General features: G+C 39.6%; 1 protein-coding gene across 6 annotated transcripts; it reads left to right on the top strand.

Annotated features, from left to right (window-relative positions):
* Positions 1 to 50: 50 nt before the first annotated feature.
* LOC114479332 (zinc finger protein OZF-like) lies at positions 51 to 25813 on the top strand. 6 transcript variants are annotated; one of them, XM_028472977.1, is made up of 6 exons: positions 251 to 389; positions 11634 to 11692; positions 11762 to 11814; positions 13230 to 13849; positions 21288 to 22447; positions 25783 to 25813. In XM_028472977.1, the coding sequence occupies exons 4-6, from the start codon at positions 13826 to 13828 to the stop codon at positions 25796 to 25798; spliced, it is 1200 nt and encodes a 399-aa protein (XP_028328778.1). In that variant the 5' UTR covers positions 251 to 389; positions 11634 to 11692; positions 11762 to 11814; positions 13230 to 13825; the 3' UTR covers positions 25799 to 25813. The 6 variants fall into 6 exon arrangements, with proteins under 6 accessions (XP_028328777.1, XP_028328782.1, XP_028328778.1 ...); XM_028472978.1 differs by lacking the exon at positions 11762 to 11814; XM_028472976.1 differs by lacking the exons at positions 11634 to 11692; positions 11762 to 11814; positions 13230 to 13849 and having other exon boundaries at positions 51 to 389.
* The last annotated feature ends 793 nt before the right edge of the window (positions 25814 to 26606 follow it).

The following is a 26606-nucleotide window of genomic DNA, read 5'->3' as shown; positions in this document are numbered from 1 at the left end:
TGCGGGTAAGCGTCGGCTGTATCTGGCAACCAGTGTGGGTCAGGAACAAAGCAGTAAAATGGTGGACGGACTGAGACGGAGGTGCTGATGGTAGAATGTTCCTCTAAAGGTGCTGAGGATTGTAAAGTGAGCATCAGGACAGCTGGAAACACCGTGGGAAAGAAAACACAATGGACGCTAATTCACCAACGAGCTGGATGATGACTGCCGTCAAACTGGAAGAAGAAGAAGAAGAAAAACTGTTGTGGAGGGAAGTGAAGCTGGGTGAGACGGACAGTGAGGATGATGATGAGGATGATGAAGGCTGCAGGAGGAAAGCTGAACCGAAGCTCGAAGAAACGGAGGAGTTTCCGTCCAACGCCGCAGATCAAATCTCTGTGAAGGAAGAGGTTAGAACACAACTAGTACTGCTAGTTTCATTCATTCACTGATCCTGGTTGTTCTCACTCACTCACCACATTCATACACTGTTACACATTGACTGGAGACTAGTTTAACTGGTGACCCACTTCCGTTATGTTGCACATTCACAGATTCATATTTCTCTCATCAATATGTTACAATATAAAGGTGGAACAAGCCCAATGTCCACCTCTGTGTACTCAGTGCAACACAGAGAACGAACTACAGCTGTTTTCTTCATCAGCTAAAAATATACATTGATGTCAATGAGCAGGGACCGTCTACAAAGTGCAACACCCAAAGGAAGCGTCAATAACATCAATAATTTCACCGTACTACATTTTTACATCAGCCTGTCTAGGGACAATAATTGGAAATTAGCCTATAGCTATAATCAGACATATTTACTTTTGTTGTCCGTTCATTGATATGTACTGTCCCTACTTAAATAAATAAAGTGTCTATTCGTACGTTTGCCATACGGACAACCCCTGGTGCTACACGTACGTAGCTTCTCAAGTCTGATTTAACTTAGACGTAGACCTCCTCCCCCGTAACCTTACGTGCGCCTCCCAAAAATCCTGACTATCGGTTAGTCAGCTCGGGCTGTGATTGGTCAGCTCCAAACCTCAGTCCCTGTCAGTGCCTTTTTCAGACACACTGCCATGTTTTAACTTTTTGTGGAGCGATACGACAGTTATTCCTACAGTGGATTGAGTCAAAGAGAGAACTGAGATGGACTAAAAGTGCCAGAGTTTTATTATTTCCTTTCATGGCTGCAGCACACGAAACACCGCCAAACGGAGTCAATCACAGACAATAGGTGTGTTTACTGTTATTATCACTACTACTGCCTCTTCTCTGTACTTTGTGTGTGTGTGTGTGCGTGTGTGTGTGTGTGTGTGTGTGTGTGCAGTGATGTTGATAGGTTTTTAATCGGGATGTAAGGATTAATCGTAAGGCAGTTAAAAATCGATTCATAGGTATCACGGTTTACATCGAAGCTGTGAAAATTGAATCGCAGTACTCATTATAAACAGCAGTGTTGGCGGCGGGCGGAATCTGCTACTACTTTCTTTCTGGCCACCTTCTACTCTTAAACATGTTCATAAATTATTCCTTACCCTTTTGGCACCAAAAGAAAATCTGTAATATTACGTGAATATCTGTAAAAGTCACGTTTTTTTATTAGCTCTGTCTGCTAGCATAGCTTCTCTTCTTCACTGCAAGGATATCTGCATGCCAACCGACTACTGGGTTACCAGCGTCCTCTGCTGGTAAATACAGTGCAATCACTGATTTTTTTTTTTTTTTTTAAGTCCAATTGTTAAGGCACAAAATACATTTTCAGTTTCACTTTTAAAAAGAAAAAGAACTATTATGCAGTTTTGTATTGTTTACTATAGAACCAGAATTTAAATTAATATGCTTCTTCTTAATTTGTATTATTCCTTTATTTATTTCATTCAAGATATATTTTTTAGTTAAATTGCATTGTTTTGAATAGTTTATCAAGGGATTCTTTTGACAATGAAAAATAAAATAGGACAGTATTTTCCCAAAAAAATAGAGGAATATTTTTCAGTCATTTATGTACAGTCCCATTTTGTAAATAAATCGTGAGAGAATCGTATCGCAAATCGTATCGGGAGTTGAGTGAATCGTTACATCCCTAGTTTTTAATGTAGTGAGTCCCCGGCACCCACAGGTGGTGATTTGAGTGGGACTCTGGGAAATTCAATCAGCCCCCAATAAAAAAAAAATGCTTATACTCTTCTATTTCTTACATTGTAGTGTTACATTCTCTTAATGGTGGTATGATATGGCTATAATTAGCAGATATATTCATTTATGTTCAAAATGTATCTGAAATTAAACAAATACAATTCAAATGAAAACAAAATGTTGTATCTGTTGTACAAAAATAAATTATCAAAAGTGCTGATTTTAACACCAACGAAACATTCTCATCACCATGACAGAGTCAAAAAAAATAAATTGTCACTAAAATCTTCTTGTCTGAAAATCAACTAAATCAAATAAACAGTCAATCACTATGAAACTTATAGCACAAAATTTTACTTAACTAACAGTGCAAAGTCTGTTGGGAAAAATAAAATGATGCAGATATGTTTGTGGTGTATTGTAAGCAGCTAGTTAACTGGCTGATTGTTGTTGTAGCAGCTAAACTAGCATGTACACAAGGTGATCATGTCTGTGCTGAGTTAATGCGTAAAGGGGTCTGCTGACGGCTACGTTTCTTTTGCTAGTTACTGTGATTTTAAGCATAAGTTGATGTTCACAATGTATCATACCTAGCAACATCACTGCTTACTACTAAGAAGTTTGTATCTTTGACTTAGGGCCATATAAAATCAGTTTTATTTTTCCCCAAATTCCGTGTTTTTTACTTTATTTTTTTTTATTACTTTTTTTTAAGAAATATTTACCATTTTTTAAAGAAAATTTTAGTTTTTAACTCGTGAGAAAACACAATAAATACTAATACATAAAAAAAAAACTCATACTTAAACAAAAATGTTTGTAAAAAATAAAGTAAAATACAATTAAAAGGTAGATATAAATTGTAATGACGTGCATTATTCTGACTGCTCCTTTTTAATATGTATATGTCCTATAAAGATGTATGAGAACAGCATTAATGTCACCCAATTTCCTCTCAGGGATCAATAATTTACTGAAATCTGAGCAGGTTTATTAAGTTTTGATCAACTTAAATTAACCTAATTTAAATGATTCTTTCTTCTGTAGCTCCGATGAGAAGTTGTTAGAATGTAACATTCTAATAACGTTGCTCCAACGGACTTTTATTTTTTAAACCGGAAGTTCCCACTGAAACGTTTGTACTTGAGGTAGCTAGCTGACTGTGAATGTTTACCTATAAACACGGACAAAAGGCTGGAATAAAAAGAACTAAAGGAAAACACTGAGTTATTCTTAGTTAACCAGACACAACAGTTCGAACACTGAGCAGGGGAAGATGATTAAAGCTGATCACGTTTTCACGGTGCACCGCTGCACTACACGAAAAGAAGACGGAGCTTTCATATAAGCGGTCCCAGGAAACATTTTGAAATGAAATTCGCGTTAACTTGCTAGTTGTTGTAGTGGCTAAACTAGCATGTACTCAATGCGATCATGTCTACGCTGAGTTAATGCGTAAAGGTGTCCGCTGATGGCTAGGTTTCTTTTGCTAGTTACTGGGATTTTAAACAGAAGTTGTTGTTCACAATGTGTCATTTTTCATGGGAAAAATTAAGTGCATCCCTGGGATGCATGGATAGGGGATTTACTGTGTCCTTTTAGATTTTTATGCGTCAGGGACGCAGGACACGTACCTAGCAACAGTGTGTGTTTCATTAACAGTAAACAATGACCAACATGCTGTGGATTCTGATAGAGGAGCAGACATGACGTTATGTTTAAAGAGATCTTCAGAGCGCTGTCCCGCTCCCACTCCCGCTTCCCGGGACCGTAGACCCGGTTTCCTCGCTGTTCCCTCTCCGCTCTACCGCAGGATCTGGGTCATCTCACCCTCGGTGTGAATGTTGACAGCAGCAGTCGACAGTGCGCTCGATGTACTTTTATACTTTGTTTACGAGTTTCCTATGTTTAAAATAAATTACAAAGTTCACATTTTGAAACCGTTGTTTTAATGTTTGTGTCCAACAAAACACGCATAGTTAGGTACAGTAGGTAAGTAATGATCCAGAAATTAATTACATTTTTTAAGATGCTTAAAAGACATAAAATATTTTCTGTGACCGGAAGATAAACATGGACTTTTTAATGCTCATTTGTAACAACACACAGCCACACCCCCTAGCGGCAGGGCGGCCAATCGCACAGCGAGGCATTGCCTCCATGCAGAAATACATAGGCCAACCTCCGCAAAACTTTGACAACATGCCCCGGTGTAGGTCCTGTCGCTGAACCTTAAACCAGGCTTTACGGTTCAGTTATAACCCTTTATCGCAACAATTTTTAGGGTTAGGTTTACTCTTTGTTACGTGACCTAAACTGGCCAATGAGGGGCGCTGCGTACGGATAGAATGTCGGTATATTGATACGGCAACCGTACAGATAGCCACTGCCAATGAATATAAACAGTACAATACATTCTTTTTGCTCTTTTTCAACAAAATAATAATACATTAAAAAAAACAGAATTAAACAAAAATGTAATTCAAAATAATGAGTAAGATACGATTAAAATGTAGATATAGGTTATTCTGACTGTTCCTTTTTAATTATTTATGTTATATAAAGATGTAAGAGAGCAGCATTAATGTCACTCAATTCCCCCTCAGGGATCAATGATTTACTGAATCTGATCAGGCTTATTGATTAAGTTTTGATCAACTCAATTTAAATTAACCTAATTTAAATGATTCTGATGACATCATTCCAGACCGTAATGATTAAACAAAAATAAATGTGTAAGAAGTGTTTTTTCACCACTAGGGGCTGAAATATTTTACAGTATCAGAAGTTATCAACCCTGGTATCGATGGTCTAGTTCACAATAACAGAACAACTTTATCCACAGATCTTCTGTAGCTCTGATGAGATGTTTAAACGCTCTGAGCAGGTGACGCTGATGAAAGCTGACTCATGTTTTCATGGAGCGATGCAGTGCTACATGAGAAACAGATGGAGCTTTACAGACACGTTATAGTGAAGCGGGCACTGGTGGCTCTGATTTAGGAGTCAGGGATGATTTGCGTAGTTTTTTTCCAGGTTAGACTGTGTTTAGGTAGTGTTTGAAGTGGGCAAGATGAGAGTGGGGAGGACATTTCTGCATAAAAAAATGTCTTTTTCCTCACGGTGATGGCGTTTAAACTCGATTCTGTCCATTTCCTCGTTCAACACTAAATTCCGTTTTCATTGTTCAATTTTGTGATTCCATTAACATGGATTTTATAGGGCCCTAGTGTAGTTGTTGTCCCGTAACTATCTCTGATTGGCCAGCAGCCCAGGAAGGCGGTTCTTGGCAATTCTGATTGGTGAACATATATCACTCAAGTGATGAAGACGTAAGAAAAAACCTCCGACATCTGAGGTTACGTTATCGCAGTAGTGAAAACCTCAATACAGACGCGATTAAGGTTAATCATTCAGACTTAGCCTATTTACAGCAGAGCTGTTCCTGAACGAGGCCATCTTGGGAGTCAAAGCCTTTTTCTGTGTGCAGTGTCTTTATACAGTTTGATGTAATGTTCACTAGCATTACCGCTGTGTACAAGTCCATATTTTTAGCTTGCAGTAGTCTGTTAAGTGAATTTTACGCCGGTATAATTTCAAACATACACGCTAAATAAATTGACGTCACTTCCTTTTCAACAGTTTTTACTGTTTAGATTTACATAAATAAAATAAAGATCACACACAAACACTATTGTTTCTTTATATTTTTATCTTTATTCATCTATTAATTACATGACCGTCTGCGTGCATGTGTGTTTGTGGAGCGAAAATCTCACTGACGCGGTGTCTGGTCGACCTGAAAGTTTTTTGCCAGGTTGCGCATAGCACCAGTTTGTGTATCCATTACTTTAGACTGATTTGGTGTAGCAAAATGTCTATTTTCATTTCATTTTGAAATCAGCGTGGAAACAACACGGGTTACTCCGGACAAAGGGTTAGACCGGAGGGGGGGGCGTCTGAGCAGCCGCATTCACACTGATATAAGTTGTCAAGTCTCACGCATTGGGCGTGAGAAACATGCATTTCAACCTGATATGAGTCACTGAGTGTGTGCATGTGCGCAGCTGATGCGTTTGCGTGTGTGTGAGTGAACCTACGGAGGAGAGATGGACAGGTAGTGAGACACACACACAAACCGTGTTTCCTCTGGAAGTGTGAGCCACACACGTGATTTATAGAAGTTATTCTCAGTCTGCTAGCTAAGTTACATCTGTTTATATATTAATTGCTAACCTTGGATGATATGCACCCCTGCACTAAGAAATGTTAAATGCTAAATAAATAGTTTAATTTGTCGAATTTATGCGTATTTTATCACATTCTACCTAAACTGCTGCATTGGTGCAAACTTTACCAATTTATCATGCGCATGTCCCATAGACTTAAACCAGGGAAATTGCTCACGCTATTTTACTTTGCACCCGCACATATACCCCTTTATAGCACTACAGAATATGTACACCTCTTTGTACATCCAACCTTCAAACATATACTCATTTGGCCATAATTGACAACTCTTCTTAAGCCCCACATGAATACATACTTCAGACGGGCTCAGTACTAGTTTATATCAAATCACCAAATCCAACAGCAATCATATTACAAAAGAAATAAATATATCTAACTAAATAGCAAGGGACGTCTGTGTGTGTGCGTGCGTGTGTGTGTGTGTGGAGCAAATATCTCCCTGATGCAGTGCGAGATCGACCGGAAACTTGGTCAACGGGTTCCAAATACCCCAAGTGTGTGTATCTGCTATTTTGGAGTAATTTGGTCATTTCAAAATGTTTATTTTAATTTTATTTCATTTTTGTACAGCCCCGAAATGAAACCTATTCAGCTTTTGACCTCAGGGTGTGAGGGGGTGCTAGCACACCATCTATATCTATTTCACTGCACAGCTCACTTCCGGTGCGTGTATGAGCTCCTGTGGACTTCTTTTTTCTCTTTTGAGGAAAAATACTTTTTTTACTGTTCTTTATTTGGTGATGACAATTCGAAACATTTATTTTCATGTTAGTTTGACCGTTTGCTATTTAGACCGGACAGACCTCACCCGGAAGTTATTGACGGCAATGGTTGCTGTGTTGAAAGCTGCACATTTCCCAGCAGCGCGTGTGTGAGAACCAACGGAGGAGATTAGAGTCCAAAGTAGAGAGCGCTTCACTATCGATCACCGTGTGTGTGTGTGCGTGTGCGCGTGTGTGTAGCGGACCACCATTTAGTCCGGTTACAGTCTGGGTCACGACACCTGTCCATTGGGTGGTAGTGACTGTAGTGTTGAGTCAGATCAGTAAACGGTGCTACATAGTGAAGCCTGCCTGAGTGGTATTCCATAAAGCGTGTTATGTTCAAACTCTGAGTATGTTCAGGCTCAAATGAGGGAAACTCTGAGTATCCCATTCCTAAACGCGAGTATGTTACCCAGGCAACATTGTCCATGAACTAAACCTGGTCGCTGGCAGGTTTTATCAAAGAAACCCTGGGTTTCTACCTGGCTCCGCCCACCTGAACACCGTTTCTTAACACTTTAATAAACTTTAACACTTTTCTCTGAAATACATTAGTAACAACACACACCACAGACGTGTTCACATCATTACTAATGTTGTGTTGCTTTATGTCTTTTTTTTTTTTTTTTTTTTTGTGATAATGGTAATTTTCTTTATAACATTGTAGATGTAGATCATTAAGTGAAAGTCACTGAGAGGTTGATCTGCATTAAAACATTTCCTGACGTCTGTAGTAAAAACCTGTGGATAATATAAAGGAGGAGATGATCATTTAAATAAATCAACTTTTAAGGTTCGATTGTTGTTTTATATTGTTATACAGTTAAGTCTGTAGATCATACATCTTTGAAGGTATGATGGCGCAGTGAAGTGTGATGCTGAGCTTGAAAGCGATGGGTCGTGGGTTCGCGTCCCGCTTCAGTGATTTTTATGACGTTTTTTTCGGACGTTGAGATGACTCTGGCGACAATATTACATTAAGAATCAATATAAATGATGTGATATGAAGCAGCAGCCACTGTCTTTATATCCAGTGTAACAGGAGGACTCTCTATGCAGCCATCCTATGCTGCTGACACGTCTCCTCAGACACATTTTATTCATATTATTCACCGCTGTTCACGTCACTGAAGCAATAAAGTAATGAAACGACCAAAAAGTGTGACTAATTACGGGTGATTTAAGCCACTATAGTCACTGAAGACTGAACGCACCTGTAGAACAGGCTCATATTCCTCAAACACCGGCTTATTTCACCCATCAGGTTGAATAAATGACTATCTTCCGTTTGGTTGTCATGGCAGTTTGAGTATTCTTTGATCCATTGATGATGGCTTTTTATCGTGCCTGTGCACGTAAGTAACCCAAGGTTGACATACTCAGGGTTGATTAACCCACTTCATACCAGCTTTAATGGAATCAGGTACCCAGAGTTTCCCATCGCGGGGTATGTTGACCCAGAGTTTATGGATAGACTCAGAGTTTGTTAACCCTCCTTTATGGAACACCCCTCTGATGATTACTGTAGCTTCACTCACGACACACCTGTTACTACACCTAACTACTGAAAATAGATAAGTTTAGTGAAAGTTAGGCAGACACACACACACTAAACGACAACAAAAACATGAAAATGACTCAAAATAAACTAAACTAAATACTTTTAATCCCACATGAATGCATACTTCCGACGGGCACTGTACATTACAGAAAAAAACACCAAACGAAAAAAATATAAAAATGAGTTAAAGGGGACATATCATGGTTTTAAATCTTTCCTTTTTACATATAAATCATACAGTTGTGGTCTATATAAAGTGGAACTGCAATGCTTGGGTCTGAATTCCTCAATATTATAGCTCCACAGGCCCCTTTTCTGATGTGCTTCTGAGAGCAACTCATTTTGGTGCGGTCTCTTTAAATGCAAATGAGACACTCCATACCCCGCCCCCTCTTCAGGTGACACTCGGTTCAACTCCACCCTGCTCGGCCATTTTTGTAGTTTGATCGAAGAGACCGAAACGTATAGTGAGGGTCTGCTGGGAACGCCTGGCAGAGTCTCCCGTCAGAAGGAGCTTCAACTCCCACCTCCGGGAAAACTTCAACCATGGACATTGAGTCCGAGTGGGCTATGTTCCGTGCCTCTGTTGCTGAGGCGGCTGATCGGTGCTGTGGCCGCAAGGTAGTTGGTGCCTGTCGTGGCGGCAATACCCGAACCCGTTGGTGGACACCGGGGGTGAGGGATGCCGTCAAGCTGAAGAAGGAGTCCTACCGGGCCTTTTTGGCCTGTGGGACTCCAGAGGCAGCAGACAGGTACCGACGGGCCAAGCGGAGTGCAGCCACGGCGGTCGCCAAGGCAAAAGCCCGGACATGGGAGGAGTTTGGTGAGGCCATGGAGAACGACTTCCGGACGGCTTTCGAAGAGATTCTGGACCACTATCCGGCGTCTCAGGAGGGGGAAGCAGTGCACCGTCAACACTATGTATGGTGCGGATGGTGCGCTGCTGACCTCGACTCGAGACGTTGTGGATCGGTGGGGGGAATACTTCGTAGACCTCCTCAATCCCACCGACACGCCTTCCAATCAGGAAGCAGGGCCCAGGGACCCGAGAGTGGGCTCTCCTATCTCTGGGGCTGAGGTTGCCGAGGTGGTTAAAAAGCTCCTCGGTGGCAGGGCTATGGGGGTGGATGAGAGCCGCCCGGAGTTCCTCAAGGCCTTGGATGTTGTGGGGCTGTCATGGCTGACACGACTCTGCAACATCGCGTGGACATCGGGGGCAGTGCCTCTGGATTGGCAGACCGGGGTGGTGGTCCCCCTTTTTAAGAAGGGGGACCGTAGGGTGTGTTCCAATTATAGAGGGATCACACTCCTCTGCCTCCCCGGTAAGGTCTATTCAGGGGTACTGGAGAGGAGGGTCCGCCGGATAGTTGAACCTCAGATTCAGGAGGAGCAATGTGGTCCGAGCTCAAGGATGCCGAAGTTACGAGAGGATAAGTCAAAATGTTGGGTTGTTGGATGTCGTAACCCACACGCTCATTACACCGTCTCCCAGCATCAGAACCTTTTCGAAGTGCCTGGTTGAGTTTTATTTTTTATAGAGATGTACCCACATCTGTAGGTAAGGTCATTTTTGTGTGCGCGAAGCACTTCAAGGATGACTGCTTCAGCAACCTCCGCCAGTATAAAGAGGGATTTGCCGAAAGACTTCGTCTGATTGAGGGTTCAATTCCTTCTATTTTTGGAGACGACGAACAGAGCACTTCGGTAAGCTGTAAATAACGCTAAAAAGTTTGATGATAAGACGTCCCTGTCATTGTTTTGTTAGCATTAGCAGTTGCACCGTCTTCATATGTTAGCGCTGTGTGCTCGTTTTAGGTTCATCATCTTCATTTTCATCTCGCTCCGCCGGGTCCGACTCTGACTCGAACATGTAAGGCTGGATGGACAAGTCTTCTGTTGTTGACATTTTGTAAATAACACTTTCTGCGCCGCTAGATAATCGTATCTCTTCTGTCAAACTACAAAAATGGCCAAACAGGGTGGAGTTGAACCGAGTGTCACCTCTGCAACCTGAGGAGGGGGCGGGGTATGAAGTGTCTCATTTGCATTTAAAGAGACCGCACCAAAGCAAGTTGCTCTCAGAAGCACATCAGAAAAGGGGTGGAGCTATAATAATGAGGAATTCAGACCCAAGCATTGCAGTTCCGCTTTATATAGACCACAACTGTATGATTTATATGTAAAAAGGAAGGATTCAAAGGCATGATATGTCTCCTTTAAATAGACGGTGCGGCTGATGTACAGTATGTGTATCTCAGGAAGGCTTTCAATGCTTCCCATGCCACTCCGGCTGAAAGCGCAGAAGGCAGATTAGTTTCGATATATAGATTGATTTGTGATCTAAGAGAGTGTCTAAATGCATCATCCAATAACAGGCTGGAGTTCAGTCTCCATCTTGGACCTTGTACAGAGATATTAAACGCAATCACGCAGACAAAAATTGCACTATGATCAGACAGTATTATATACCCAATACAACTTGCTGTGACTGCTGAGATTAAAGATTGGGATATTAAAAAAAAATCTATTCTCGAAAAGGAACCATGTGGGGAAGAGTAAAATGTGTAGTCTCTACCCAAAGGATTTTGTAAATGCCAGATATCTACCAGAGCACAGACTTCGGACATTCCTCTCAGGTTAGTGTTTGCCTTGGATGTACACATCAAGCTGTTACTTCAATCCAGTGTCAAATCCATCACCTCATTAAAATCCCCTCCTAGAATAATTGGATAATCCCCAAGATCATTTATTTTCTTTTCCAAATGCTCGAAAAAAGCGGGATCATCAATATTTGGGGTATAAAAATTTGCCAAAATATTATTTGTGTTTTGAATCTCACACAACATAAGTAAGATTCTTCCTGCTTCATCTTTGCTCTGTTTCAGGCATTTAATTTGCAAATTTTTTCTCTACTTTTCCTGTTTCCACAGCTAAAGCCTACAGAGCCCACCTATCCCGAACAAAGCTTTTGAGATTCCTCTGGAGTCAAGTGTGTCTCCTGAACATAGTCAATATCACATTTTTTAGATGATAATAATACTTTTCCTTTTCTTTACAGCAATACTGAGGCCCTTGACTTTCCAACTCATCAATTAAATAAGCATGCATCAGGTAGTGCTGTAACCAAACTTGTATTGGCATCGAATAGATAAACATAGGTGTATATATACAAATAAGAAAAGGGGGAAAAAACAACACACCAAAATAGAACAACCCCTTCCCTGCACCTTGCACACCCCCACCCCAAGTTCGTCCGCGCTAATGTCCGTGATCATTAGGGATGCGCATTGTTAACTGGTTTTGTTTGGCAACCGGTTCTTAGTTAAAGGGGACATATTATGAAAAATCCAATTTCTCCACTGACTTTTACCCATTACTGTTTTTCTTGTAGAACTATTGAAAATAAATAAATAAATAAATGGTTTATATCGCCTATTGTCAAAAATATAGAGATTTGAATATTGGTCCATATCACCCATGCCTAATGTAACCAAAGCAGTAACGTTTTATCTTGTAAAGGATATGATTGTCTAAACTGTGTGAAATGAGGCATTGAAACACTGCTTAAAGTAGAATTTTATTAATATGAGTGTGTTACCTCAATAACAAATAGAAATCACTAGACTGATCTACTGCCTTGTTATGTAGCAAGTAACGCTAATGCTAATACTAATGCTACACCACTTTAGTTAAACAAAGTAAAAAGACTGTGTGTGACTATAAGAACATGTCAGCCCTTTTGTTTGACATTAATTGTACTTGGAACCAGTTTGATGAATTGCTTACATACAATTTAAAAAATTTGAAAATTGCCTTGTCTTAAATGATGTTTTATTTCTTTTTTTCATTTAGGGCGATGTTTTGAAGTAGGTGAATTGGTTTGTTTTACTGGTAAATAACTTTAAAATAGTCTAAATGATTTGATTGTGATTTTACAAAGAAAAAATCTCGATATGACATTTTTGCCATATTGCCCACCCCTAACCATATGTTTGCAGAGAGAAAACAACACCCCCTCCAACTCTCTGCTGCTTTTTCTCCAGTGCTGTTTAGGGCTGCAACTAACGACGATTTTAATAGTCGACTAGTCATTGATTATTGAAACGATTAGTCGACTAATCGAATGACAAATCGTACATTTATTTGCTTTCTGTTGCTACAATCTTTTAAATTTGGCTGGGGACAAATTATGACAAATAAAAACAATAACTAAAAAAAAAAAAAAAACAATCCCTAACTTAGTGTAAACAGGTTCCTTACGAACACAAAATAAATGTAATGCATCAACACTAGAATGTGCTTCAGTAATAGCATTTAAACATTAGAAAGCTTGTGCATATTGGTAATTCCATTAGTGTTTATGTATATACTTAATTTATTTCTTCATTAATCGTGAAATTATTTTCTAAAAAAAAAAAGTAAAAAACACATGAAAAGCAAAAATAACTACATTAGTGTTTTCACTGTTTAATATAAACCACTGCTGCTGAATCTAGTTTAGTTTATATTTACCATCTACCCTCTAGAGAGACACCAATGTCGCCAGCAGAGCCCCCCCCTCACGGAGGCCACCCCTAATCACCCACGCACTGACATGAGACACCCCCGACGCCAGCACAGCCCGGAGGACAGCGCCAGCACCACCCTCAGCGAAGGCGCGCCCCAGGGAACCAGGCCAAGGCGCCCAGACCGGCCGGCGGAGCAACCCACCGCAACACCCCACCACCCAACAACCCAGGATGCAAGCGCCTCCCCCACCCCGGACCCCCCGTCCCGAAGCCATGAACCCCAGGCCCCCAGACGAGCCAACCCCTAAGCTACCCACCCGGTGCAGCAATGCCCGCCCCCCAAGCGAAGGCCACAGCCCCCCCACCAGCATCCTGGGCCGACAGGAGCCCCCCACGCCAAACCCAACGGGAGAGCAGGCGCAGAGCGAAAGCGGAGGAGGGGGGGAGGATCAGACAGGGGGACAGAGAGCAAGAAACACGTAGGCCACTAGCCCCAAGGGCCACCCAGACATGCACGAAGGGGGCAGGAGAGCAACACCAAACCGCCCAGGGACCACGAGAGCACCCGAAAGGGACGCAGTTTTTTTGTTTTTGTTGAGATTTTTTTCATATATATGGCCAGTTCTGGAGGTTGTAAGGTAATTAGATCTACTGGAGTATTTTTCTTATTTGTCTCTGTTACTTGTAAGTACTGAAGAAAATTACTTTTATTTATATTGAATGTTTGGGTTAGATTGTTATATGTCCTGAGCTTATCATTTTAGAAGAGGTCTTGGAAATGAATAATTCCGCTATCTTCCCATGTTTTTAGATAGAGCGGTGTTTTTCTGTTTCTAAAGTCGGGGTTGTGCCAGATTGGAGACAGCATACTAGTTTTTAATTGAACATTTGTAATGTCCAGGGCTTTCCGACACGCAGTCAGGGTGGAGGCAATCAGTGGGTTTTTAAAGCAGTTATGACGTTTGAGGGTCGCAGTGATAAAAGGGAGATCAGAGAGTTTAATATGTTTGCAGTCTAGCTGTTCTATTTCTAGCCAGGTTTTATGGTATTCTTTTGGTTTTAGCCATTCTGTTAAATATAGATTTTAGTTTGCTAGGTAATAATGCGTGAAATTAGGGGCTTCCAACCCACCCTCACTTTTATTTTTTTGAAGGGTTGAAAGGCTTATTTTTGGTTTTTTATTCCTAGCATAGAATTTTGTAATTGCAGAATCTAATCTTTTGAATCATTGTGTGGTTTCAGTGGGATCATAGAGAACAGATAGTTTATTTTAGGTAAGATTTTCATTTTAACTGAGGCTATTCTGCCGTCACCGTGTTTGTGGGAACTTTGGATGGATCGACGGAGAAACTTAGACTGGTTCACTTTGTTGGGTGGATGTCTGGTCTGAACCAAGTACCGGTGCGTGATGTGTCGCTGGTCGTCACAGCTTCAGGTAGACTGTGACGAGCAGAGCTATGTGTGGGAGTGGCGTCGAAAGCGCTGAGCTCCCAGTAACAGCGACACATTCTTTTTTTTTTTTTTTTTTTTTTTTTGATATTTTTTTATTGAAGAATGCAAGATCCACCACTTTTCAGCATTCACATTATAACACTCATCAACATCTCGGAAAACAAAAATGTAAAAGAATGTGAAAGAGATTAGAGGAAATAAACATTGGTATCCTCAATCTTCAATATTACATATATACATGTAGACATACACATACAGTACATAAATGCAACTTAACATATGTACACATATATATGCAAGGTTTTTTATTTTTTTAATGCAATATCCTTCCCTCCCACTCCCACCCCATGATCCCTAAGGGAGCTACATTTCTTTATAAAATTGGATTAGTGTATATATTAGAAAGAAGAAGAAAAAATAAAAAAATAAAATAAAATAAAATAAATGAAAAATAAATAAATATTACAATAATAATTAAACAAAGTTAATGAAAAGAAGAGAGAAAGAATAATAATAATAATAATAATAATAATAATAGAGGATTTCAAAATTAGCAATTGTTCAGTCTGCTGGTAATGTCTGTAACGAGTTGAAATAGGAAAGGAAGGGCTGCCACTTTCGATAAAAAAATTCTGTATTGCCTTTAAGGTCCTCTCTGATTTTTTCCAGTTTTAAGAAAAACATAACATCCCGTTGGGATCCCCATTGAGAGATAGGCGGAACTGCACTACCCTTCCAATGTAGCAAAAGCCTCCGTCTTGCTAAAAGTGAAGTAAAAGCTATCACTGATAGCTGGTCATGAGTAAGGTGACTATGTTCCTTAGGTGTGCCAAATATAGCTATAAAGGGACATTTTATTATGCTCACACCTAATATTTTGGATATAGTCTCAAAATAATTCTGCCAGAAATTAGTCAGCTTTGAACATTGGTAAAACATGTGGCTCAAATTACAGGGAGACAATTGGCATCTGTCACATCTATCTTCCACAGTAGAAAACATTCTAGACAGTTTAGCCTTAGAAAAATGAACCCTGTTTAGTACTTTGTACTGTATAAGCCCAAGGCGAGCACAGATTGTGCTTTTGTGGGTTCCTCTGACGGCCCTTTTCCAACATTGGTCTGAAAATTTTACATCCAGTTCTCGCTCCCAGACCTCCCGCACCTTTACACCGGGATCCTCCTCAAATGACAAAAGATGACAATAGATCTTTGAAATTAGTGACTTCTGTCCGAGCTCTAGCTCCAGGAGGTCTTCCCATGGCTGTTTAGGAGGTAGTAATGGAAAATTAGGAAAAATCGAAATGGCACAATGTCTTACTTGAAAAAAGCGGAACTGATGGGTTGCAGGTAGTTCAAAGTCACCAGAAAGACCTGCGTAGCTGTAAAAAACACCATCTTTATAGAGATCACGAAAGCATCTAATCCCTTTATTGTGCCACTGTAAAGCAACATTATCCATATATGATGCAGTGAATAAATGATTTTTAATTAAGGGAGCTTTAGGAGAAGGTGATAAAAATTTAAAATGACTCCTAAACTGATACCAGATTCGAAGGGTGGATCTCACAACTAAGTTTCCCGTGAAGCCAGAGGGGTCAAGGGGCAGAGAAGATGCAAGTAGAGCATCGAGAGAAGACAAACTACAAGATTGTCTTTCAAGTATGCACCATAAAACACCAGGAGACTCAATCCAGCATATTATCTTTTGGATGTGTGCCGACCAGTAATATAATTGAAAGTTGGGCAAAGCAAGGCCTCCGTTAAACCTACATCTGTGTAACAGAGACTTTCGAATCCTTGGAGCCTTTTTATTCCATAGAAAGGTTGAAACAATACTTTCAATATCTTTAAAGAACTTTTTTGGTAAATAGAGTGGGATACATTGAAATAGGAAAAGCAATCTTGGCAATACATTCATCTTTATCGTGTTAATCCGTCCAATAAGGGATAATGGTAAACTATTCCATCTCTCCAAATCTAATTTAAGCTGAGTAATTAAGGGCGAAAAATTGGCCAAAAATAGAGAGGATATAGTACGTGTAATATTTATCCCCAGATACTTAAAGCCACTGGAATTAATTTTAAAAGGAATGTCCATCTGCCGCAGCTCCAACGCCGGGTCATTTATTGGGTAACTGACACTTTTAAGGATATTAATTGTATATCCCGAAAAGGACCCAAATGTTTGCAAGATTGTTTGAATATAAGGAATATTTTTTATCGGGTCACTTACATATAATAATAAATCATCGGCAAACAGTGACAATTTAAATTCTTTATTTTCTCGAGTGACTCCTTGATACAAGGTAGATGTTCTGAGCATAACTGACAAAGGCTCTATCACCAAGGCAAAGAGCAGAGGCGACAGGGGACAACCCTGTCTGGTTCCTCGAAATAACTTAAAATAATCTGAACAAATGTTATTTGTACGAACACTAGCCTGTGGATTAGTATATAAAAGGCGAATCCAAGATATGAATGTCTTTCCAAAACCAAATTTTTCCAGTGTAGCAAAAAGGTATGGCCATTCAACGCAATCAAACGCTTTCTCCGCATCTAATGAAATTACCACTTCTGGAATAGCAGCAGATTTACTTGAGTATATAATGTTGAAAAGTGTTCTTACATTGAAAAAAAGTTGGCGTCCTTTTATAAAACCGGTTTGTTCCTCTGATATTAAATTGGGAAGAAACTTTTCAAGTCGTCGTGCTAGAATTTTCGCCAGAATCTTTGCATCCACATTTAGCAAAGATATAGGTCTATAGGAGGAACATTGTGTAGGATCCTTGCTGCTCTTTAGGAGTACAGTTATGGATGCCTGGGTTAATGTTTCTGGTAGAAAACCTCTCTCTAAAGATTCGTTATACATCGAAATAAGGAAAGGAGCCAACTTATCCTTAAATTTTTTAAAGAATTCCACCGAGAAACCATCCGGACCTGGGGCTTTATTATTCTGCATGGATTTGATAGCTATTATGACTTCCTCCAAGGTCAACGGAGAGTCAGGTTCCTCTATAGCCCCCGCATCCAAGGTAGGAATTCCCACGTTCCTGAGAAATGATGTCAATTCAGTGATATCAGTTGAACATTCTGAGCTGTAAAGAAAAGAGTAAAACATTTTAAATGCATCATTAATTTTGTTTGAGTCACAGTGCATTGAACCCGAAGAGTCCTCAATCTGAGGGATGATGCGGGAAGCCGCCTGTCGCCTCAACTGATGCGCTAGGAGTCTACTTGCTTTATCCCCATGTTCGTAATACATGCTGCGAGAACGCAGCAATAGCCGTTCTGCATCACTCGTAGTGATGAGGTCCAATTCAGTTTGAAACTCCAGCCTCTGTTTATGTAGACTAGGAGTTGGGTCCAAGGCAATTTGACGGTCTATGTTGAGTATGTTTGAGGTAAGTCCATCTATCTTAGATTTTCGTATCTTATTTGCATTGGCCGAGAAGGAAATTATCTGTCCCCTAAGATATGCTTTAAGTGTTTCCCAGAGCAGTGAATATGAAGTACAGCTGGGCTGGTTCGTGGCTATGAAATCTTCTATTGAGGTTGATATAAATTTAACAAATTTGTTGTCGAATAATAAAGTAGGATTAAATCTCCAGGGTGAAGAAAATCGAGGGCAAACTTCAAACTGGATGTCTATACTAATCGGCGCATGATCAGAAATAATTATTGCATGATATTCTGTTGAGGTTATTTTTGAAACAAAGGCACTATCAGTGAAAAAATAATCTATACGAGAAAAAGATTTGTGCACATGAGAATAGAAAGAAAATTCCTTTGCTTGTGGGTGACAGAACCTCCAAGGGTCTACATATCCGTTTTTAGCCATGAATTCAGAAACTACTTTAGACATAGAGGATTGGATAAAAGTACGGGGATTGGATCGATCTAAGATTGGGTCAATAACACAATTGAGATCTCCCCCAAAAATCAGCAGATGATCATTCAGGGAGGGAATGTTTTCAAACAACATTTGCATAAATCCAGGGTTGTCAAAGTTCGGAGCATATACATTTACTAGTACTACTCGCTGTTGTTGAAGTGTACCTACAACAATCAAATATCTTCCATTTAAATCAGATTTTGTCATGGTATGCGAAAATTGAATCATTTTGTTAATGAATATGGAGACCCCTCTGGCCTTAGAGGAAAAAACGGAATGAAAAACGTGCCCAGCCCAGGGGCACGAGAGCCTGTCACGATCTTTGTTTTGAAGATGCGTTTCCTGTAAAAATGCAATGTCTGTATTTAGACGTTTCAGGTGAGAATATACCTTTGATCTTTTAACAGGATTTCCCAACCCCTTAACATTCCAGCTCACAAATCTAAGGCTATGAGGATGTTTAGAGCTGTTGAGTGGAGTATTAGCCATCAAAACTGTTTAAGAAATACAAACACAAATAGTCCTCCAAAAAGATAAGAAAAAAAAGAAAGAAAAAGAAATGTGCCCCTTCAAACCTATCAAACCCTAACTTTCCCCTAGAGTACACATTTTCATCCCCAAACGATGAAAACAGTGTATGAACTCCAATAGGAGTTATTCCTTCCAGGTAATGCTTACGGCTGTGTAGCTCCATCCAAAACACCCGGGCATCGAGCCCCTGCAGAACTAGGTAGTATAACAAACATCTCGGTGATTTTAATTTTATTTTATCTTAATTTTAGTCACATTTCAAAAGCAAAGTAAAATCACTAGCATACTTTTTAATTTTTTATTTATTATAATTTTCCCTTTCCTGTTCCCTCATCCCAGTGTAAATGGTTTAAAAGCGAGCAACTGAAAAATACCACTTTATATCCAATTTAAACCATATCAAAGTATATTTTAAGCTTTCAGTGGGGAGAAAAAGAGAGAGAGAGAGACACCAATAAATCGAAATTGTTGTATTTTAAGCCTCTAAAACATACAGTTTAACCAAAGTGGGCTCTCTCCCAAACACCTTCATTCGATATCAAAATAAACGTGCGCTGTGATAATGTCCAAACGTAAACTAAACTCCAAAATGAAATATAATCAAAACAGCGCATCAAATGTCCATGTTTTAATCCCAAAACAATTTAAATAATCTGTCCAACGTCACATACTGAAAATGTTCTCCATTATCGTTTACCTACTCACTAGCCACGGAGTACCTATTCATATTGTTGTCACCTCAGTCTCCATCCACTTTCAGCTTGTCCAGGTAAGCATCGGCCTCCTCCGGGGTCTTGAATTCCTTTTCAACTCCCTTATATGTCACACGAAGACAGGCAGGGTGTAGTATCCCGAACCGAAGGTCTGGGATTTCTCGAAGCCTTCGTCTCACGTTGTTAAAAGCAGCGCGTTCACGGGCGGTTTTAGCTGTGAGGTCCGGGAACACAGCAATGGTCATGTCCCGAATCTTGACGTTCCTCAGCTCCCTCGCCTTCCGGAGAATGTCCACACTGTCAGAAAAGTAGTGGAGTCTGGCTATGACTGCTCGAGGCCGTTGTCCTGGCTTTGGCTTCGGCTGAAGTGTACGGTGTGCCCGATCCAGTCGTGGTGCTGCATCGAGGCCGAAGGCCTCTTTTAGCATGCCTGCTAATGCATTCGGAGCTATGTTAGCGTCTTCGGGAATGCCGATAATTCGGATATTATTACGACGTGATCTCGATTCTAAGTCTTCACACTTATTTTCAAGTCTTTCCACGTCTGCAGAAAGCCGTTTCACAGTCCCTTGGATTGCCGTGATATCGTCCGTGCATGTAGAGAGGCACTGTTCCATGTCGGCCACCGTGCTTGTTAGCCCCGCCATGCTCGTCTGAACCGATGCTATGCTGGTTGAAAGCTCGGTCTTCATGGCTTTAAGTTCACTTTTGATTGAATTTAGATCGTCGCCCAGTGCAGCTTTTAGTTCGGCTTTGAACATTTGGGAGATGTCGTCTCGGAGTGACTCAAGAAGTGCGCGTTGATCGAAGCTGGCCTGTATCCCTGCCGCCTCAACACAGGTATTATCCCGGCCAGGTGAATCACCGCTTGTCGAGGCTTTAGGTAGCTGAGCAGGCCGGATCAGAGTCTGAGTCGCACCTCCTCCTTTATTCATTTTAGCAGGCATTCTGATTGTTCTTATCGACCAGGTCACAGCGATATACAGTATGTCAGAGGTTTGATAAAGTCAGACGGTATAATAACCACCAAGATGTTGAATTTGAATAAATTCTGCAGGAGCTCCACATGCACGCGTCCTACTCCATTGCTCGCTACGCCGGAAGCCCCCCACAGCGACACATTCTTACCAGTGGGAATGTTTTTGATGATATATCTTTGGCTAATCATGTTCGTAACGTGCATACAGCTCTGAGCACAGATATATAGAAGGTGAGATGAGCCACTTCTCATGAAAAAACAATGTTCAGCTCCATCCGCAGCTTGAAGAAGACAGTGATGACGTAACCGACAATTGTCTAATCATTGCACACTTAGTGCTGTTCATTTTTTTTTTTTTAAATTGTCTGAACTCCTACTGAAGCCTAATGCTATGTCTGATCCATCTTTAACAGCCATTGTGTTTTCTAGGGAACACATTTAGAAACAAATGTTTCAAAGGTTTTTGTTTTGTTCCTTGTCTGTGTTTAATCTCTAACTGTTCTACAGGACTCTGGAAGCCAGAACAAAGTGAGACCTCAATGCCTTCAGGAGGACGAAGCTCAGCCAATACAAAGAAACAAATCTAAGGAAAAAACTTCAGCCACAGAGAAAAGAGTTCAACAGCAGAGCCAACCTGGAGTAAAACCCACACCACATACATGTGACCAGTGTGGAAAGGCCTTTACCCATAATTCTGGCTTAATAAGACACAAAGTCGTTCATACTGGAGTTAAAGAGTTCAAATGTGACAAGTGTGGAAAGGCCTTCACCTCAAAATCAAACCTCACTAAACATCAACAAATCCATTTTGGATCCAAGCCGTTCAGCTGTGATGAGTGTGGACAATCTTTTAACCAGAATGATAACTTAATAAGACACAAAGTCATTCATACTGGAGTTAAACAGTTTGAATGTGATGAGTGTGAAAAGGCTTTTGCTTTTAAGCAGAGCCTGAAACGCCATCAGCTTGTTCACAGTGGAGAGAAACCGCACACGTGTGAAGAATGTGGGAAGGCCTTTACTCAGAAGAGCCACTTGTCACAGCATCAGCGTATCCACAGAGAATTGAAACCATACACGTGTGAGGAATGTGGAAAGACTTTTCGTTATTCTGGAAACCTCGGACAACATGTACTCATTCACAGTGAAATCAAAGGATACAGATGTGAACAGTGTGGAAAGGCTTTTACACAAATACCAGCGTTGATGAGGCACATGAAGACTCACTCAAGAACAGAGTTGTATCGCTGTGACCACTGTGGGAAAATATATAGCCAGAAAGTGACCCTCACCAGACACCTGAGATCTCACACTGGACATGAAGTGTGTCCTTGTGACCAGTGTGACAAAGTTTTTACAACATATCAACAGTTAAAAGATCACCAAATCAGCCACTCATCAGAAAGACCTTACAAATGTGACACATGTGGAAAAGCTTACAAGAGTAAATTAGGCTTTCGTCTCCACCAACGTGTTCATGAGAAAGATGTTTTCAGATGTGACGAGTGTGGGAAGACCTTCAGCAGTTCATCTCTTCTCCACTCACATCTCTGTGTGGATGGAGACATGGAGCAGGAATCATCTTCAGATCCTAGCGACACATGGATGGTGACGACACATTCTGGTTCCAGTGTTGGAATGAAGAACCTGGGCCTGGTTTTTCAAACGTAATCAGCTCTGATTCTTGATAGCGGATTGGATCAAATCTTGTAAATTGGTTTTTCAAAAGAAAAAAAAGGATTATATAAGCAGATTACATCATGTATAGCAGTCTTGGTTATGACTCGGATCTAACCTTTCGTTTGGGTTTTTCTGAACTTTTTAGTAGGATTGGAATAATCTTGATCAGAGGGGTCTATTAGCGTTCAGTTACTAGTTAGGCTGTAACAGTATAGACCTACAGCAAAGTGAAAAAAAAAAAGCTTGGCCTCATAAAATTTCCCAAACAGCTGTCAATATTGACCAGAAATAATATATTTAATTTCCTCACTAATTGATGTACAGTATATTATAAGAAGATGATTTTTTTCGAATTTTATTACGATTAAACGTTTTGATAAACCGGGCCCTGGAGTTCAGGCTGCACAGCATTCCAACATACACCTGCTGTCAGCTGGAAAACAGACACCAACAGTTCAGGAAGTTGTTAATCTTTGAAGGTCTGGTCTGGAAGAAAGGATCAGTACAATGATCAGTTGGAAAGGAGCAGGAAGAAGTTTCTCTTCGTTCAGTTTCTATGCAGGATATGCATTCTATAGCTTCTGTATTTATACATGATGTTTATGAAGTATGATTCACCTTATTACACACATTATTATACACTAATGACAGATCTATATGAATTACAATATATGATGTCTATCATGTGTTTGTATACTGTACATACAGGGTTGGAAGGGTTACTTTAAAAAAGTAATTTGGTACAATTACAAGTTACCTATTAAAAAATGGAATCAGTAACTTACTCTAAGTACCACAATATTAAAGTAATGGTATGGTTTTTATTTAGATGGGGACAGTGCACATTTTAACATTAGCCAAACAGAAGATGCATGTAACTGATTGCTTTTGGATTAAGGCTGCACGAGTTTTGACAAAAAACCTAATTGCAATTTTTCTGACAGATATTGCGATTTTGATTTGATTTATGATTTTTAAAAATACTTTATACATTTAAATGCTTATGCGTTTAATTTAATTTTTTTCCAAATTCTGTTTTCCATATCAATTTTTTAAAATTTTGTTTTTTTAGAAAAATTTTTTTTCAGAAAATGTAAGTTTTTAACTCCTGTAAGGAAACAAAAATACTACTAATAAAAAAACATAATTAAACAAAAATGTATGTAAAATACAATTAAAAGGAAGATGTGTTGTACTCTGAGGAAACAAAATAAACACCAATAAAAAAGAAAACTATAAATAAAAATGTGTCAAAAATATAAATGTAATTTCAAAAAAATTAGTACAATTAAAAGGTAGATGTAAATTGTACTGACATGGATTATTCTGACTGTTCCTTTTTAATTATTCATGTTATAAAAATGTGTATGAGAGCAGCATTAATGTCACTCACCCTCAGGGATCAATGGTTTACTGAGTCTGATCAGGGTTATTGATTAAGTTTTGATCAACTTAATTTAAATTAACCTAATTTAAATGTTCCTGATGATATCATTCCAGACCGTAATGATTAAACAAAAATACATGTGCAAGACACATCACATGTAAGAAGGGTTTTTTCACCACTATGTGCCAGAATATTTTATTGCATCAGAAGTTATCAATAATCTACGATGTTTCAGACTCTACAATCTCTGGTATCGATGGTCTAGTCCACAACAACAGAACAACTTTATCCACAGATCTTCTGTAGCTCTGATGAGATGTTTAAACGCTCTGAGCAGGTGAAGCTGATTAAAGCTGACTCATGTTCTGAAGCCGGAACATCACCAAAGATTAATCCTGTTCCTTGTCCCATTTATGAATTTTCCTGAAAATTGCATCCAAATCCATTCATAACTTTTCAAGTTATCTTGCTAACACATACAAACGGAGGATAAAACATTACCTTACTGCTCTTTGCACGAATTGTGGCTCTTGGCGGAGGTAATAATACAGAGTAAAAGCAAAAATCCCTGGATGACGACAACATTTTAACAGCAGACAGAGATCATTCACATTATAGTGTGATATTGTTTCTTTTTTTGGATTTAAATTAAGACATTGCAATTGTATGAATTAACATTAATGTTTCAAAGAATAAACCAAGTAAAAATATGAAAACATTTATTTAGCAATGACATTCCAATGTATAATAAAATATTTAACCTGACCCCACTCATACATTAAATAATATTGCACTGGCCTATAACTGACTGAGCTGCTGGAAGAGAGTCACAATAAATGTGTTATCTAATTAAAACACAAAGTGCATTGAAGTTCTTGATGAAAATCAGCTTCTATTGGTTTTGTTTATTATCCAATCATGTTCTTGGAGACACACACGCTCTGTGTACATATATTGTGCTTGCTGGTTTAATTTTAATCCCATCCAAGTAATGATCTTCTATAGTCGTGATAAAGTTCGGATGTGCACTGATGGCAGAAGGAACCCAACAAGATCCACATGAACAAACATTTAGCGACGGTGGGAAGAAAAAAACTCCCTATTTTGTATTTATAACAGGAAGGAGGAAATCTCCGGCAGAACTAGGTTCAGAAGTGGCAGTCATCTGCCTCGACTGGTTGGGGTTAGTGAACAGAAGGGCGATCACAACAAGATGGAGGGATAGACCATCAGAGTGTCCCAGACTAGTTGAGCCACGAACCATCGACCAGGAACTGCCAGCTCCAGCATCAAGGCACCTGCAACAGAAAAGAGAGGGAGGAGAAGGCACAGACCGCAGGAAAAACATGATACACTCGTTCGTAGTGGTTATGTTAATAACAATATTAAACGTCATGCGGCCATCCTTCATGCTAAAATGCTACCACAACAGACAAGGTTTTGTCTTGTACTGGGCGCACGTAGTGCTCAGATGTATTAAATTCAGCTGCTCTGTGAGTCCACAGACACGTTGGCTCGTTTCCAGACAAACGTGCAGTGACAGCGGTGTTCATTGCTCATGTCATCACAACATTGTTGAAGTGTCGCAATGCGCGCGCATGCACTGTATGTCTGATGCACTACTGTTTATTCTGCTGGCTTTTAAAATGTAATCCCCCAAAGTAATCCCTGTTTTTATATTTAAAAAAAATACCTGTAATCAGATTACGCATTTTTAATATACTGCAACGGATTACAGTTACATGTTTTTTTGTATCCATGCTTGTGTACATAATAATCATTAGTCACCTTCTCCACAGTCTATAAAAAATACTAACATTCCAATAGATCAACCAGTCAGATCCCAACTTCTAGATAAATATACATGCTGTGTTATTGCAGTCCATCTTCATCCATGTACCTTTGAATCTGTTTCTTTTCTCTGTGTTTTTAAAGGAATTTCTTTTTGTAAAGGGTTGGAAATGAGTATCAAGGACATCCCACAACTACAAGGCATGATAAATCCTAAAGATCTTCTTAAAACTCCTTTGATACTTTGTAATGAAGTTTGACTCAATGTGTAAATGTAATGATATCAAATGTCCAGTCAAGCTTTATTCTTTTGAATAAAGACGTGTTATTGTCTGTGCTGGATTTTTTTGAACAGAGAACATGTCAGAGAGAGGGAGAGCTTTTCATTGGATAGCACATAATCATCCATCAAACACACATGGTTCCCACGGGAAGAACATGAAGAGGTGCCACTGGATAGATCTAAGAACAGGAAGTGGGTGGGTGGCAGATTTGAAGGTTCCTCTGTAAACTGAGTAATTGAGTTTAAGAAAAAGCAAGGAAGATTAATACAGGTAGATATTAGATAAACAAACTAATATTGAAGCAATATGGTGAGTAATAATCAGTGTTATTAGAAGTAGTTTAAACAGTGAAACTGCAGAAATCCTTTATTAATAAGGATATTGTTCTTTGTAACTGGAGTGATGGAGCTGATCATTTCCATGGATTCTTCTCACATTAGATAATTTTTTATTAGTCCCACAACAGTGAAACATTCAGAAATAAGACACAAGGCAAAGCTTTAGAGAACAGTCCAAGAAGTCATAAACCTGTTCCCAGTTGAATGACTCAGTGTGGCTCACAGAAGCAGAGAAACTAGTGTTAACTGTAGCTTCAATTCACTCAGTACTAGAGTTTAAACTCTTGGTCTGAGTTTGGGCCGTGCTCGGGCTTCATTTTTAACTTTTTTTTTTTTTTTTTTAATT

Source organism: Gouania willdenowi, chromosome 17 (genome assembly GCF_900634775.1).
Source record: "Gouania willdenowi chromosome 17, fGouWil2.1, whole genome shotgun sequence".
In the NCBI taxonomy this organism is placed as follows: Eukaryota; Metazoa; Chordata; class Actinopteri; order Blenniiformes; family Gobiesocidae; genus Gouania; species Gouania willdenowi.
The sequence above is the reverse complement of the archived record's forward strand: the minus strand, read 5'-3'. Positions and strand labels throughout refer to the sequence as shown.